This window comes from Falco naumanni, chromosome 4 (genome assembly GCF_017639655.2).
Source record: "Falco naumanni isolate bFalNau1 chromosome 4, bFalNau1.pat, whole genome shotgun sequence".
In the NCBI taxonomy this organism is placed as follows: domain Eukaryota; kingdom Metazoa; phylum Chordata; class Aves; order Falconiformes; family Falconidae; genus Falco; species Falco naumanni.
The window spans coordinates 36,338,775-36,356,761 of NC_054057.1; the positions used below are offsets into that span (position 1 = coordinate 36,338,775).

Sequence of the window (17,987 nt, forward strand, 5' to 3'; positions counted from 1 at the left end):
TTCCAAAGTTAAATCAGAAGAAACGGCAAATAGCAGTAGTTAGAGAAGTAGCATGAGGACCCACCTGAATCCTCTTAAGAGAGGAAAAAATGGAAGAAGAAAGAGTTAAGAGGCTCAGTGGGAAAACATGAGTGACAGAGGTGGCTGAAAACAACTGGTAAGATTTAGAAAAAAAAGATGGATAGTAATGACCTGTAAAAAATGTGATCATAACCATTCCAATATATGAAGAAGGAGAGAAATGCAAAAATTAAAAGCTTCCTCTCTTGGGCTGGGGGAGGATCCTGAAAAAGTTGAAATATCCATTGTGGTTTGTTTTTTGGGTTGTTGGTTGTTTTTTTTTTAATTACTTGAGCTTTTCTTTCCTGGGCAAATTGAGCCTGGAGTGAATCTCTTCCTGCTAGAAGTAGTTCCCCAGATGATTATTTTCTTTCCACATGAGCCCTGGCTCTGCCATACTCCACCTGAACCCCTAGCAGCTCTGGACCAGCTGGCTGCAGCCTGATGTCATCTTCCCTCTGGTGCTCCGCCAGCATGTGGAGAAGGCTCTGACAGGGTGTCCTTGTACAGGGCTCACCACATAGCTCTCAAGCAGGTAAAAGCACTCAACCCTCTCTGTCATAGCCCTGCAGCTGCAAAGCTCCCCATGGGTCAACAAGTGAAGAGAAAAGTTTCAGTCAAGAAGACTGGCTTCCTCCAGAGCTCTTCAGGGATGTGTGCCATCCTCCCCAGCTACACAGTGGTACCCATGCTGTCCAACCACAGCACCAGGCATCTCAGTGAAGCACCAGACTCCATCCAGAAAAGCACAAACCACCCCCAGGCAGCATCTGGCATAACCAAAGGCTGAACTCTGCTCTCAAGCAGGGTGAGATGACTATCATTCTATACCACATCTCAGTCCAGAGCATTACTGATGTCATGAGATAAAGTCCAGATTTCTGGCATAAAACTACAGCCTCTGGCTGGGACTAAAGCTCTGATCCACCTACTTGCTACTATCCACCTACATGCTCCTTTACCCATGCCAGACTTCGACGTCAGCACACAGAGCAGTGCTAGATGTGCTATTCAGAGGGGTATCAGTGAGCCAGTAGAGCCCGCAGAGTATATGAAGCTGTGAAATGGTGCATCCACCAGCTGATGATCAGAAATATAATTACTCTCTCTGAAGTACGCTATGGATGGTCCCACCATCTATAAAAGCATAATAGCTTCTGGTTTCCTATTAAACTGTGCTTCTTGTGATTTCTGTGGGATGAATTCCACAGGTAAAAAGAAATTCCATCATGTAAAAAGAAAAAAATAATCCTTATTATTCACTGATCTTCCACTCCACTGAAAGATCCCAGTTCTTGAATAATAAAGCGGAGGTGAGCATAACAGTGTCATTCATCTCCTCCAATGTACAGAATAGGAAGCAGAAGAAATGCTGAGAGAAGTCACCTTCAGAGATTTTTAAACCACTTAATGACGCCATAAAAAACTCAAATACCTGCCCCTCTGATGCTCGTTCAAGGAAATTTCCCATGATTTCCGTCCTTTGTTTCCCCATTCAGCTGTACAAGTGAAGCTAGTTCATAAATGCTTGAGGTTCTGAGCAAGTGCACATACTCTGCCAGCTTCATAGGCTCGAGGAAAGTGTGCATACACAGGTCATGGCCTTCCAAAGGTCCTACGCTAAGAATGTCCCTGCCCTCCTCCAGAGCCACGCTGTGTTCCTGGCTCCTGTTTTCCAGCACTGAAGACATTTCCCAGAGCAGACAACACCACAGAGAGGGTTTGTGGTCTTACGGGAAACAAAAGCTATTGCACTAGAGATGACTGGGAAACAGCTCTCCTGGGCTGTGCCAGGAAAAGCAGAAAGGTAACAAACAGGCACGCTCTTCAGGAAATACCAGTCCTGCAAGAAACGCTTAGTCTGCCCCAAATCATCTCCCACGCATCTGCTTGAGAAGCAAAACAAAATAAAAACAAATAAATATTTGACACTGATGTCCGATTTCAAAATCTGATTCTGTAAAATGGCAAAGTGGTATGAAATGTCAGTGTATGTTTCCTTATCACACTGTCCTTCCCAGTTGGCCAACGCTTCAAATACTTTTCAACTCTCTGCATTCCAAAAAGGCTCCAAACTCTTTATGTTACTGAAAAACAACTCGAAAATTAAGGTATTTAAAAGATTACCTGAGTGAACAGAGACAAAATAATAAAAAAAATGTTTTAATTTAAACTTCCTTTTCATGATTTCTTTTAAACTGGCACAGACTTTTCCTATTTTCTGTTTTCTTCCCTTTGAACAGGGCGAAGCTGTATTGCGTCCAGATGATCATGACTTTGAAATGACAGCACAAAATGAAACACACCTGGAATAGAAGTGTTAAACAGATCTTCACACCCTCTCATGGCTTCTTCCCCCTGTCTCCTCCTGAAACCCATTATCCCATGCCCCTCCCCAGCCTCTGCCCCACAAAACTTCTGACGTGTCTCAATGTCTCCACCAACAAGGTCAGCTGCAAAATAAATGAGATGGCTACTGAGATGGCACCACACCACAGAGGCAGGACTGCAACAAACTCTGCACGCCAGTCCTGCTCAGTGCTCCTGCCACCCCTAAAGGCTGATACTGTTTCACAGAGCCTCAGGGTTGTGGTATTTTCCCATCCTTCCTTTTTACATCTCATTTTGCACCCATTCCCCATGGAGACTGCAGTGACACCCGGTACAGTTTACCCTGAATGTTAACTGTGTGCATTTCTACTTAAAGATGATCTCTGCATCATCCTTCAAAAAAATGTAGGAGACCGGATAAACAAAACCCACGGAGACTACTACATAAAATTTCCAGTAAGTTGATGCTAGTCTGCAGAGAGCATCTTACCTCAGGCAGACTTCAAACCAAACCAAACCCCCAATCAAACAAACAAAAAACCTCCACCAAACCCCAAAAAACCAATCCCCCAGCAGCTTCAAAAAGGCACATTTGCTTATAATATTTTTTCATCCTAAGTGATGCACACGAAAGGAAAATCTGAAAAACTTGAGCAAAAATAATTTCCTTCGCTTTCATTCAAAATTCTAGGAAAAATAGCTATTAATTCATCATATGTTATCAATGTCCTCTCTCTATTGGATTACAGTTTGTGTAAATTACAATGTTTGTGCTGTTCTCCATGGACATTATAGACGACATATGAAAAAAACAGCTGATGTGTGAGTACCTGACATCAAGTGGCAACCAGTGCACAGCCACAACTACTTCACTTACCAGAGCATATCATGCAGTCTTTGATGTGCGTACCACTATGACACAAGGGTAAACAATGAAATCAAAGCAGACCCAAAAGCAGTATAAACATGAACCCCATGTCACATAACTAGATATAGTAAACTTCTGGGTTTGTTGGGAAATGGCGATACCTATTCCACACAATACAGCAGCATTGCTAAATTAAAATTACATATTTTAATAATAATTATATAATTATATAAAATAAATAATTAAAATTAAAAAATAAAATTAAAGCACTGCAGTTTCGGTTCTGTGCATCTTTACCTCACTCGTTCATGTCCATCCAATGAGAAAGCCACAAATGGCCAGCTCTAACCCTACCTAAGTAGATCCAAAGAGACAAATTCCTTATATTGCTACCCTTTGCTGACAGCTTTTTCTTACCATGTAGCATACAAAGCTGTGTATGTTGTATGTGTTACTTATCCTGTAAAAAAGTTGCCTGTTACATGTAGATTAACAAATACTGCGTCCGTGCCTCTGCCTGTCCTCCTTTCTGGGATAAATGCCAAAAAGCAGTAGTGCTATCCCCCAGGAGTCCAGTTCATGGGAGGGAAAGCCCTACACTCGTGTTGCAAGGGTAACAACAAGATTCACAAAGGTGGCTGCAGTGTTAGCCACCTGTCAGAAAAGGAGAAAGATATTGCTAAGACCTGTTTTTCACTTGTATGAAAAGGCACTTCGCTGGCACGGGGACTTCTAAACCTCCTTACAGATGCTGGAGTGACTAAGGGCTTACACAAGATCTCCAGGGATTAGGTTATTAATGATGCTTATGGTTTTGCATGAACTGGGTCACTAGGGATTAGAAATGTTAGATCAGAATAGAACCAGAACTAAACACATTCCTTGTCTTTTTTCCCCCCTTTCATTTCTTCTTATTCAGCTACACATGCTCAGGTTTGCACAGCCTAGAGACCAGCTTCTTACCTTGCTCAAATGCTGGGAACAGAAACACTTCCCTAAAAACAACACAATTTTACTGCAACCTTGTTACTTCTCTCTTCAAGCCAGATGTCATTCAAAGTTTGTGATTTGGTTATCCACCTATGGCATCTGCAAGTGTTGACAAGTCCACAGCTCTTCAGATATTTCTCCTGTCAACTTCAGAATGACTGTTCCACAATATTTTTGCCCATTTTAGCCCCAGGAAAGAAATCAACCTTCACTCCCAGCAGTTAATAATGCAATAGTGAGTGGATAAAAGTGAATCAAGCCTACATTTCACAAAGATAATTTTTCCACGCTCACCACACCTGTGTACTGACATGTCTCAGCATAAAAGGTGCATTTATACCTTTCAGAAAGCTTCCAGATTATGCCATCCAGGTATACGACAGATGTCAAGAACCTAGCAACAAACTTTTGAAACTGGGAAAAGACAGTTATGTGTAAATTATAGAGACTTATAATACCAAAGTTATTTTAGCATAAACTCATTAATTGGCCCAAGCTTTCTCAAGAGTCAGTCTTGACATTTGATCCACAGAAGGATAAACTCAACTCCTTTAATGGAAACTCCCAAACAGTATGTCTTTCTTGATAATGTCTCAACCCATATATTCTTCTCAGATGTTATAATATTTCATATTTTTTTAATTTATTCAGCTATTCTTTTTAGTGTGCACTACTTTCTTATTCACAGTTCTAAAATTAAGAACACCAGATTTTTAGCAGATTTGGCTCTTCAAAACCCCCCAAACACAACCATTTTCTACAAAACTCAAGTTACATACAGAGACCTTCAGAAGCACGGGAACAGGAGGAAAACAAAAACAAGAATACCCCACACAACCACGGAACACAGAAGTCACTAAAGTTAAGTATTCCACTCAATCTAGCTGTTTGGTGCACAGCTGCTGAAACAGATCAGCCTCCAAAGAAATGATCACAAGATACTACTAAGAGTCTTGATTGCTTCTTCTGGTGTTTTGTCATGATGTTATGTTGAGAAATACCATCTGGCTTTTGGCCCAGTTCAGTGCCAACTAGACAAGTTAGTTCTTTCCCACAGGTTATCTCTGGCTCCTGATTCAGCACCTGGACCTCAAAGCAGGGTGCAGATCCTCCTCTCGTGTTTCTACAGAAGTAAGGAAACTATTACTGTTGCAACTTCAGCATTAGTGAGAAAACTCTAGCTAGTGATGATATTCATCTGTCCTAAAGCTTGAGGCATTAGTACATAAAAATGGCATAACCAGTTAGGCAGTAGACACGACCACAGTTTGGATTCTGGAAAACAAGGTTCTCATTCTGACGCTCCATTTCAGTGTGACCTTCCAACAACGTCAGAACTGTACCTTTACTTTTCCCTCCCTGGCTTTTCCGGACTGCGTTCCCCTACAGACACATACTTGATATGTGAGTCCATACAGCTTTGTACAACCTTGAGACCTCATCAACAAGCCTCATATAAAGCACTCAAGTTGGTGCACACTTAGCCTAAAGCCAAGTACAAGAGAGAAGGATGGACTCTCTTGCACCAGTTGGAGCACAACCCTGCACATAGTGCAGAACCGGGACGGAACGACGACAGCTGCTTTGCAACTGTCTCTCACCTACAAAAGGAGACTAAGTGCTCCTAGTCAGCTTCATGATGTGGATCTGCCAGTTTATGCAAAGCCTGTGATACACAGAAGTGAATTTGGCACAGCAGACACACCATGAGAGCACTGTGTGTCAAAGAGCTTAAGTGCTGAATTGCATGTACGTAGCTGAACATTTGTTCCTAGTTAGATAGTTCTAACTTCTTCCAGGAAAAGAGGATTTTTAATTTCTTTCTCAATACCATTTTGACATAACCTGTAACAACCAGTTGTACATGTACCAGATTCCAGAAAATCGTAGTATGGCCCTAAGGTATTGGTACATGGACACCTGAACTGGATGAGTTACTGCTGCATTACAAGTCACGAGTGTGAGGATTTGCTTTACCTCGAGTTCAAAAGCAGAATCCCAGGAACTAATCCGATCCCTCTACCAACAACACATTTAAAGGAAGATTATTTCTTCCACAAAGACTGTACGTCCTTCAGTAAGTCTGTTCTTTGCTGCATGTCTCTACAAAACCGCTGTCAATAGCTGAACAAGCTATTCCCAGAGGTACCGCTGCACTTACTAAGCAGCCACAAAGAATGAAGCACTCACGTTTCTAGGTCATGTACAGTCAAGAAAAGCCAAAGACGAACTCAAGTGTTCATTTCCTTATCTGATCAGAAATATCTGATGATCTGTGAAATGCAGCAAACAAACTGTCTCCCCCTTACCATTTTCAATTGCATTTCATCCTGCACTTGTAAAATGCTAGACGGGACCTGAATTGTTAGCATTTCACAAGAGGGGAGGGGAAAAAAGTCTCAGCCACACAGAATTTATATGTACACACACAGAACCCTGTTCTCCTGAGATTTCAATTCAATCCACCAAACTAAGAAGGTCAGATAAGCACCTGAAATTTCTTATACTTATCTGATCAAGGTCTCCAAAGCCCTGCCATCCATCACTAATTTTGTCATCAATATGATTCAAATAAAGCAATGACTGATTTTGGTCTATGTTTTTTAGAGCCTTATCAAAATTATTTCTTGATTGCAAACCAGGTATACCTCATAGCTGGTAAACATTTAAGAGTGCTGATTTACTGGCTCATTGGTAACTGAAAACATGGTACCATGGCTTTTCTCACAAACTTCTAGAGCACAACTATAATTAATTAACTGCTATTGTGCTCCTTTGTAAGTGGGAAAAAGATCAAGCAATTAGTCCAGCTGCCTATGCTTAAATCTACTAAACCAAGCACAAGCATTGCAGCTGGTCCACTTCTGCCATACAGAAATGGGTTTGTGCGAATGAATTCTCTTCTGACAAATATATTCCTTTTAGCTTCTATCCATAGATACGCCTGAAAAAGTTTGTTTCACCTACTCTCTTAGAGGCCATAAAACCCTGTTTCACCTGAATTAGTGAATCCCTTTCTAGTGACACAATTCACAGCTCCTCCTAGGTCCTTCTTTTGCTCATTCCATATAATAACAAGGCTTAGTACTACAGAAAGGGAAAAAGGAAAAAAAAAAGAAAGAACCTCACACACTCTTTCCAAGTGACTCTCCACTACCAAACTCTCACAAGCTCTCGTCTTACAAGAGAAATGTGTACTCATGAAAAAACCAATAAAACCATAACCTTAGAGGACAGTCTAGATCTATATTCCCACATTCAACACACAGACACCTGCAATAAACAGACTTTCTTAAGGAAAGATATTGCATCATTTTCCAACTGCAGTGCAATCAATCATTTGAAACATTTGTTTTGTTTTATCAGATGCTTATCTGTCTCAAGTGACAAAAACATACTGCTTGCTTGCTTTCTGCAGTCCCATATCCAGCATATATCCCAGCAGCAGGGGAAGGAGACAGCATAAAACTATACTTTCCCATCCACGTACAAGTCTTACCACATAGTTTCATGATTTTCCCAATATATTTAAGAACATTTTTCTGCCAGTGCACTGCTAAGTGTTTGACAAGAATAAATGAAGGCTACTATTTGGACATACCTGTCATACTTACACATTCTGCCAATTATTCCTACAGGACTGCCAGTGAAAACACTACTGAAATACACAGTGGTCATCATCATTGCTCATGTCTCACAGTGATGCTATGTGAAAATACAGGACAGCAGACACTGCTGTCTTACAAACCTTTATCTTCCCTCCTCTTTGCTTTCTCTGAGCCTTTACAGGAGGATTTATGTACTTTTGCATCAGCTGATAAAAAGAACTTTTAATCATCTGTGCCAGCATATGCCCACATATAACAGTACATTTCGAGTCTGTGTCTTTGGCAACACATCCTAAAAATTAGCAACAGACAAGGCTTTGATTCATAAACCATAAGATCACACACAACCACACAGATCTTTTCAGCTTTTACTCTAATATCTCATCTAATCTGTACATAAAAAAACACACCAAAGAGCATGCCTTGCCCACTTGGTAATTCAGACAATGGCCAACTACCAAGACTGTTCAAATTATTTTTGCTGCCTACCCTAATATTTTCTGCCCTTAATTTTGGGACTGTCAGTACCTCAATAGCCCAGAAACTTTATAATTTAAGGAGAAACACACAGTAAACATAAATGAAGAGTAAAAAGTATTTGGAGATGTTGTTTTTTTCCCTCAGACTAAGTACTTCAGGCTGAACTGAGTGATTCTGTGAAACACATTTTGCATACAGCAAAAATACACTTTCTATGCATAAATTATGTTCAGTTTTTCAGCATGTATTTTATTAGAAGGGAGAATTCCCTAATATAACAGAACACCACAGACTTTTTCCCAGGGAAAACCAGCGCATGCACTATTATTGAGTCATGTAAATAATACTAGAGCAGAGAAATGGTTCAAAGAGAAGATTCTTTCTCTGGCAGAGGACTGACCAGACAGTGTAGTCTGTTAAATCCACTGATCATCTTAAGGATTCTCCAGTTACAGATGCATGTGGGCCTTGCCCACAGTCTTTACAGAACCCCTCCAGCTACCACCCTGAGCTACTGTACTATAGCCAATACTCACTACATAGGTAAACAACTGTGAAAAATTATACAGGAAAAACCTTCACAAAATTGTAGCCCACGACTACATATGGTGGGTATTGATGGAGCTTTTGCAATACAAATAGTGCCCCAAATCACTTCTCCACACAGAGAAAGTTTCCAGCGATAAGGGACACATGTGAGGCATGCTCTTTTAAAAACTTGACTCCTATTAAGCAGCTCATTGTTCATAAAGGGAATAGTGTTTACACAGGAAAAAGCCCAGTTTCAACAAATCTGAAATCCAACAGATGTTTCCTTCTGTCTAAGCAAAACAAGTTTGTGACCCGTTTCTGCCAAATCAGAAAGCTTCAAAATTAATTCTACAGGGAAAAAAAAGCCTGTACTTAACAGAACGATCTCAGGAAAAAAAAAAAATCAGGAAAAATTATATTTTAAAATTGCAGCTGCTACTAAAGTGAATTAACTTGAAAAATGCAGTTGTCTTTCAAGAGAATGCTTTATGATCTGGGTTTGAAGGGCTACAACATGATAAATATAATTTGGGTTTGTGCTGGAAAGAGAAAGTAGGACAGGTTGTTACTCACACGGTTCTGTGCCACAATTGCTCTCCTCAAAACAGTTTAACCTCTCTTTTCCAGACCTGCCCAGCATCCCTCCAAAATGCCCGCCCAACTGCTCGTGGCTTCCTCAGATCTCTCAAGACCTCTCTTCCTCTGCACACAGGAGTTAAATAATAGAAGTGGCTGAGCAGGGTATAAAAGGTATATCTCTTAATTTTATTTTTAATTCTACTACCAGTACACACTAATCATAAAGCAAGCAAAAGCACTATGTAGAAGTGTAAAAGATACACAACTTCAGGCTTTGCCGAAGTCCTGCTGTTGAGACTGCACTGCTACACACCTGATGGTTTCACTTACCATCACAAGAAAGTTTCAGGACTTTCAGGGTATACCTGATGGTATTATATGATTACAGAGCAAAGCTGGATCTGCTAACATTCTGCTGCACAAATGAATGCTGCGAAGGCAGCATCTTCCAGGGAGCTGGTGCGTTTCCTGAAACCAGCAATACCTTGCTCCAGAAGATGAACAAAGATGGACCATGTCCTGCTGAGAATTTTATCCAGTTTCTTACAGCTTTTATAAAATGCAGCTGCAGAGGCCCAACAAATTAGATTAACAGCTATATACAAGTGTCAAAGCCAAAGATAAAATATTCTTAATCATGAGTATGACAAGCGTAGTCAGTGCATGCAATCTCCTGCACCCACCTTTGCCTCCACAAGTCCCTTTTTCACTAGATTTCACTCCAGTTAGTTCTTGTCCTGGCTATCCTGTGAGCATTATACGAAGTTCCCACCTCCACAACATTTTATGTGCAGCATGCTCAGCCCTGAGGTTTCTTACCCCAGCCGTGGCCTCTGCATGTCCTGAGATGAGTATAACAAGACGGGGCTACAATCTGGCAGCAATGCAACACACCATTATTACAACCAACATGAATATTAGCAGTGTGAAGGAGACCCCACGGAGACACATTTCAAATCTGCCTATCAAACAATAATAACTGAAAGCAGAGGTGGTTTTCTCCCTCTCCCAGTAATCCTATTTGTCCTTTAAATAGATCTTAAGTATAATCTCAAACTGACAGCATTTTTGTACAGAAATACCAGCTCAGACCTAATTGGATTTGTCAGACAATCACAGCTAAACAGTTCTGCGAGCTCCAACAGCTGAACAGCTACAGAAAAAAACTTCCATGATGGAATGTATAAGAATATGAAAGTTCATTTCAAGAGGAAAAATTTCCTCTGAAAGTGGTAAAAAACCATAAGTTGTTCCACAGTTCAAACCCTGTCTCTTAGCAATATAAGGATGCGGTGTGGCGTAGCTAGGGGTTGTGTGAGCTGCTCCATGTAGAGGATTACTTGCAGTTAACCACCCAAACATTGTTACTTCAGGCTTCTCTAATTGCTACAATTGCTAAAGGTTTGCCAATGCAAACTTGCTTTGTTTGAGGTTTTTTAACCATGAATAATAAAATGGGGGCAAAAGAAACCAGAGAATTCTGAAAGGAACACATAACAGTAGCATTTTAAAAGAAAACAAGTATACATTACATCACATACAAACAAAAACAATAGGGGAATATGTATTTTAGCTGCAGAGCAGAAATACCTCCTACTCCTCTGGAATTCTTGACTTTTTTCCTCACCAATATATATATATATGTACACATGAAACTTGCTCTGTATGTATCATATACATATGTCTGCTGTGTGTATCATCAGCTTCTTGTTCTTACATGCTTCTTTGGGCTGGAATAGTGCATTTCAAAGACAGTCTAAGATATAATGGCCTAAAATCCCAACAAACCTCATCCTCCGAATGGCAAGACAGAATATATTATGATGATGCAGAGGTTACAGGTTAAGGAAGTATCATAGGCCAAATCTTACAACACTTCCAATACCTTCAAATTGTGGTTTCTTTAATGAAGATTTAGATTACTCCATATTTCACATTTATAATTAGGAGAATATCAACCTGAACACTCCGTGACACTGTTTCTCTATTTGCACAATTGGTAACTAGCACACCTGTGACTGAGGAATGTAAGTAAACTTCACAATGAATTCCAAACCATGCCCCACCTGGGACAAAAGTGATTTGAGATAATGTAACGAGTTTATCACCATCAACATCAAGACTGAGGAGTTATACACTCTCCTACCTGTTGGCTTATCCACACCAAGGAATCCAGCCTGTCCCAGGATTTTAAATACTTTATGTGCTGGGAACTGACCTTCTTCTTCCCACTTGTCCACAAAGGGATTAATTTCCTTATCGATGATCTAGATTTGAAAAATAAATTTTAGAAGTTATTAACACAGACATTCATACAGAAGCATATTTTACTACTTCTGCCTAAAAATTTTAATTTAAAAAGAAAAAAAAATACAGGGAAAATTTTGAAAGCACATTAATTTTCTTACTTCCTGTTGAATGTCCTTATTCTCCACCCACCCACAACTACTACAGCAGATGCAACAAGGCAAATACAAGTAATTCTTTTAGCAAGTACAACTACTACAACAGGAAGTCATCAGAGCCGGTTTAAGCCTCTCCAGGACCTATGAAAACAGCAGTTTCCCCTCACCACTTGTTACCTTTTGCAAAGTTTCTAGGAAGTGATAGGAAGGGAAACCTGGTTTATTCTCAGAGGGATCTTGACAAAGAAGGTTGATGATCTGTTCACGATGACCACATAGTACGCAAGACAGGCAAGCAGGAGAGACCGCATTTCCTCTGCCTTTCCCTGAAGGGCTCACAAGGATGTCAGTGCTGTTCAGGGCACTTGTGTCCAGTCTGCATTTAGACCTCCCTAGGATATGGCAAATCTGGTCTTCTTACAGGTTTTATAGTATTTCCAAGCCTAGTCCCTGGGTGACTGTCAGCTGGGCTATTGCTGCACATTTTCCAAAAGTCAGCGTCCTCAGCTGCCTGGCTACTGCCCTTGCTCTGTCCAGGCTGCTGTCTGCCCTTCCAGCTGTCACAAGCAAAACACATCTGGAATACAGCCACAACATTCAGTAACACTTTTAGGTTTCAGAGCACAAGGGTTGGACATCTCGCCCCACAGAGTCCCAGATTTCCATGGCTATGGGAAAGCAGCAAAATGGGTGACCTGAAGCTTTGCAGCTGACCTCTAATCCCAGCAGTAACTCCTGACCAGAGTTGGCTCCATGCCAAACAGCCCTACGCCATGGGGTACACGGGGCGTTTGTGCTTCTGCCACCTCACACTTGCTCCTGCCAACCTGTCACAAGGCAGATGTGGTGTCAGTAGCTCTCAAAAGGAGTCAGTTGCACAGCACCCACCTCTGCCCACCTCCCCGAGCAAAGCAGGGGCTGGCACAGGCTGCGTCTGCCATTCTGCCGACTGCACCCCGCACCCGGGTCAGCAGGCACAAGGGGGTCCACATGTGAAACAAAAAGTCACTGTCCTTCCCCCAAACCAAACCTTACCAAAACAAACAGCAATTCCCAACAGAAAGGTAACGCCCTTTAATCAGTGACCGCAATTTTACCGCTACACTGTTTCACAAAGAGAGAATTTATTATTTTAGAACTTGTGCCTCTTCGTCTTTTCTCCACAGTAAATAAACAAGTCCTGTAGCGCTAACTATTCCTTGAGCTGGAAATAAACCCCTCTCCCTCCCAAACTGCTGTGCTCGTGAGACCCTACAGAGCCTTCTTCTGAACTATCTATTTATTGCGCATTCTTCGGAGAATTTCAGCCCATATATGGCTGCTTTCTGCTTCCCAGTCAGCCACAGAAATAAGGATACTTCACTGTTGGTAACAGAAAAATCACTTTTTCACTTTTCTCACCAAATTCTAAGAAATGTACGTACTGAATGTTCAACTCATTCATTAATTATCATCTCTCTTCATCTCTTATGCTGAATAACCTAGGCCTCCTGATCAATAGCAACAAAATACTCACCAGGACACTATCTAGGAGAGCCCACATGTAACTTCAATACTGCCACAGCCTAGATGCTCAGATTCTAGGACGCTGACCCTCAATGTTGCGCTACAAATGATGAAACGCCTTTTGATTTTTTGTAATAATAGCTGGCAATGTTAATGGATAACATCCAGTGAAGTGCCATAAGCAGGTTATGAAGCACATACAGAAAGTTATCTCAGTGTTTTAATGGATTCTGGCAAAAGTATGAAGTGAATGTACTAACAGAGTTTTGTGTTTGTTATGGTTGGTACTAGGCCAAGTGTTTCACAGCCCACATACAAAGCTACCTTTGAAGTCAAACTAAGTCAGAAGAATGACTAAGGCATGACAGAAGTTATTTTACATCATTTCTGCAGATTATCACCTGCTCGCTCCTGTGCCTTTGAGTAAAACTCAAATTGTTTAACAGAGCTGAGGTTTAATTATTCCCAGGTGAAGTTTGCCATGTTGAGTAGAACAAGATCTCCCTTGCATGACGCAACAAAAAAAGCCAAAGACAACCTCACTGTTCAGACCACTAATGGTGCATGTCTCTAAGTTCAAGAAGAATTACTATCACAGCCCAGATACTGATATCCACAGATTTTTTCTTAGCCATTGAACCATCCACTTTAAACAGTATTTTTGCAAAGAAATTAAATAAGTCCTATCAAAAGCTTTTGCACTTTAGACACAAATAGTTCATATAAATCACACATGCTACTCACACTCATAAGGGCAGTTGGGGGAACAGCTCCCCTTGTACTGCCACATACAAATATAAGCCACATTACCAGAGAACTGCAGTACCGGTCACCTGGCTGATGCTTTGGTACTGATTATTGGATATTACTATCCCTTCATATAAAAGTAAACTGAAACAGAGAGATGTATTTTGAATGGTCAAGCCAGCAATGACTGAAGGAACACAAGCAGTTACACAACATTTGCTTAAAACATTGCTAATAACAGGTTTATTTCAATGCAGGTGAAATAATGCTGTGTACCTAAGCATTTGATTTGCCCTTTTCCTTGGCTTTGGCGACTTGCTCACATTTGTGCCTCCAGAGAAATATTTCACACTTGAATTACTTTAAATCTTGATGAATTAACTTGGAGTATATTCATATGTATTTTGAATGCACACAGCCTTTAGAAGCAAACACTAAGAGCTGCAGGCACCTTAACCTAAATCATAAGGTATACGGGCAGTGTTTGGCAAATATACAGAAACCAGCTTTCCACAGCACGTGAGCAGCTGGTCTGCTTATTTTTATATGCTTTATCATGGAAAATGTGGAAATCATGGGTGATAGCATTTGGACTTGCATCACTAGAACACTGACTGTAACAAGACCTAAAACTCCCCTCAGTAGAAATATTTTAACACTGCATGCTCCGGGTGTTATCTGACAGAGATTCCCAGCCACAAAGGAAATCTTTCCACCTGACCTAGCTGGCCAAATCACAATGGCATTTGGGATGCAAAGTTGATTTAGGAGCCATATATCTTTCCCACCTGCTGATAAAGCACCAGTAAACCACAACAGAAACTCTTACTTTCCTGACAGTGAGGGCACAGTCAGTCTCATGTATGGGATCAGTGTTTTTCTCAGGCTGCTTCATCTGAACGATGAAGATGCAAACCTAAAGGGCTTGGCTCTGGAGGCAGCCTTGGTTTAGCACGTATCCCAACAAGAGCTCGGGCTGCTCTCCAGGAAGCTTCTGAAAACATGGCTTCAGGGCTGATAGCAGCTGTGAATTGTTTCAAAAAACACAGTGGCTATTTGCCCATCCGGAAATTGACCAAGCCAACAAATTCACTTTGTGTTGAATGACAGTAAGAAAAATAAAAGTGTTTTCATTTAAAACTGTCTTGACAAATTTTTGTGAAAACAACACCTGTATCTTCCTGCCCAGCAATGGGGACATGCAGTGGCAGGGTTGGGGAGGGGGCAGAGGCAGAAATTCAGATATTTTTTTTGTTATGGATTATTCTAATTTCTCTCTATAACAGAGTGAAGAAAATATCTCCCCCAAACATTGCCAGACAGTTGCACATTCTGATTATTTTCCACTGTAAATGAGAAAAGAAACAAAAAAGCACAGGTAGGGATTTTCCTTCACATGATGCTCAGCATTTTCTGCTGATACTGTACCAGCACCTACCCAGAAACATTAGTAATTGCCATTTAACTATCACTATATTCTAAAATAAATATATTATTTCTACAACAGTAGAAACTGTGATTGAATTATTCTGGGTACTGAGAGTGTGTACAGATGTACCTTAGAGCAATTAAAGATTTTTTTCCATTATTCACTAGTAAGTTTACCTTCTATGAAGTGATTCATATCGCAAATTGAAGGCCAGCCCACTTCTACACACAATACTCATTACATCGATCCCTTATAATACTGTACAATGGCAGTATATTTTAACATACAATTAGCAAGATGAGAAATCTTGAAAAAAAACCAATAAACTGAATTCTTATAGAAATTACAGAAACTTTTACTAAAGCCTCCTGTGAGTTATACCTAAGATGAGATTAGACTTAGCAGAAAAGCAAAAAAAAATGTCTAAGAAAAAGGTATATTGTGTTAATAAGATTAAATCGATTTAGTGGTACCATGTAACTGTACCATATGTTATGATGAGCATTTTTTGTGCTTTAGATGAAGTTACAGTAATTGAACTTAGCACTATTAATATAATAAGCAAAGATGACATAATTAATGGGTTATTTAATGTAACAAAAAAACCCAAATAAGCAACAAACCACTAATGACAGTTCTTCAGTGGTCATATCTAGACATTAACGTAACACCAACTTGACAGGAAGGAGGTAACACACCAGAGAGCTCTTTGCCTTTGATACCAGCAACAACTAAACAAAATAATTAACAGTCCGCAAAACATTTCTCCTTGTAGCTTTATTCACAACCACCAGCAGCAATGCCTGCACTGCAAGACAACCGGCACTGTAGGGGTGCTGGTGCCAAGGACAAGGTAGTGCTTCAGCAAGATGTGAGGCAGAGCTGAGGTGGAGTGCTGGTTCTGGCTGGGACAGAGCCCTTTTTCTCAGAATTGGCTTGTATGGGGCTATGTTTTGGATTTGTGCTGGAAACAGAGTTGGTAATTCAGGGATGTTTCGGTCCCTGCAGAGCAGCGCTCACACAGAGCCGGGGGCTTCTCTGCTCCTCACCCCACCCACCAGCGGGTGGGCTGGGGGGGCACAGGGGCTGGGGGGGGACACGGCCGGGACAGGTGACCCCAACTGAGCAAAGGGATATCCCATACCGTATGGCGTCTGCTCGGCATGTGAAGCTGGGGGAAGAAGAAGGAAGGGTGGGATGTTCGGAGTGATGGTGTCTGTCTCCCCAGGTCACCACTACACGTGACGGAGCCCGGCTTCCCTGGGGATGGCTGAACCCCTGCCTGCCCACGGGAAGTGGAGAATTAATTCCTTGCTTTGCTTTGCTTGTGCGGCTTTTGCTTTACTTATTAAACTGTCTCTATCTCAATCCACAAGTTTTCTCACTTTTACTCTTCCAACTCTCTCCCCCATCCCACCAGAGGGGAGTGAGTAAGCAGCTCTGTGGGGCTTAGTTGCTGGCCAGGGTTAAACCACAACAGGTAGTTTACCTGTGCTTACCTTGTGCTTCAACAGTGCTTCAAGGACTTGGCTAACTAAACCTGTACAGAAGACGATTTGATTCAGATACCTGCCTTGTTTTGAAATTTCAACATCACTATGTATTCAAGTAGGAACAGAGTTAGCAGAGCTGAAAAAAGGAAAGGCTAGAAGTATTATGGATACATACTATAGCAGTCCTTGGCAGTGAAAACAGTACGTACTACTTGTGCTTTGGTTAGCACTCCAAAGAGAACAAAAATAGTGGAGAAGAAAAGGAGGTCTGATTTTTGTGTTTCAACCTATCAAGCTAACAACATGAGATTAGGCATAGTTTATTACATCACACAAATACCACAGGTGGTACCACCCGTGGGTGCTACCAAACCTGGCTGCCAAAACCCACCCCAAGGGGTGCAAGGCAACAAGGATCCCACCAGTGAGCTCCTTGCTAGCCACCACACCACGGCTGGTGCAGGTCCTCTCAGCTGTTCCTCAGGGGAGCCTTATACATCCAAAGAGCAGCTGTTCATTCCCCACACATTGGTCTCCATTTCCTCAGAGGCATGCATCCCTAGCACACCAGAATGAGTTTTCTAGCTTATATTCCCTGTTTCTTCTTGCTCCTGGGCTTGGAGGCCATGGCTCTCCTTGACTCCCTCACAACTCCTCCAAAGCCCTAACCAAAGTTTGGTGGCCAATCCTTTCCCAGGAATACTCTTCCCAGGAATACTTTCTCCTAGGTAGAGAAAGGATGCAGGGAAGGAGACTGGGATGTGGAAATGCATTCAGGACACAACTGAGGCAAATCCAGACGCACAAAAGAAGGCCGACTCCTCATAGCTGCTACCTACCAGAAAGGCTGTGGAGAGACTGATGCTTCTGCCGTGGCACCTCACTGATAAGAACATCTACCAGCATATGGTGGGCAAAGCAGGGTCCTGTTGTCCATCTTGCACTCATGAGGTCCTTACA

At 41.4% G+C, this 17,987-nt stretch overlaps 1 protein-coding gene across 1 annotated transcript in view; it reads right to left on the reverse strand.

Moving 5' to 3' along the window:
* Window positions 1–17,987, reverse strand: part of LOC121087638 (probable acyl-CoA dehydrogenase 6) — a 93,363-nt gene that overhangs the window by 65,108 nt on the left and 10,268 nt on the right. Inside the window, exon 2 of the mRNA XM_040592906.1 lies at window positions 11,594–11,714. Within this exon, the coding sequence (XP_040448840.1) occupies window positions 11,594–11,714 (121 nt within the window). The remainder of the gene's footprint in view (window positions 1–11,593; window positions 11,715–17,987) is intronic.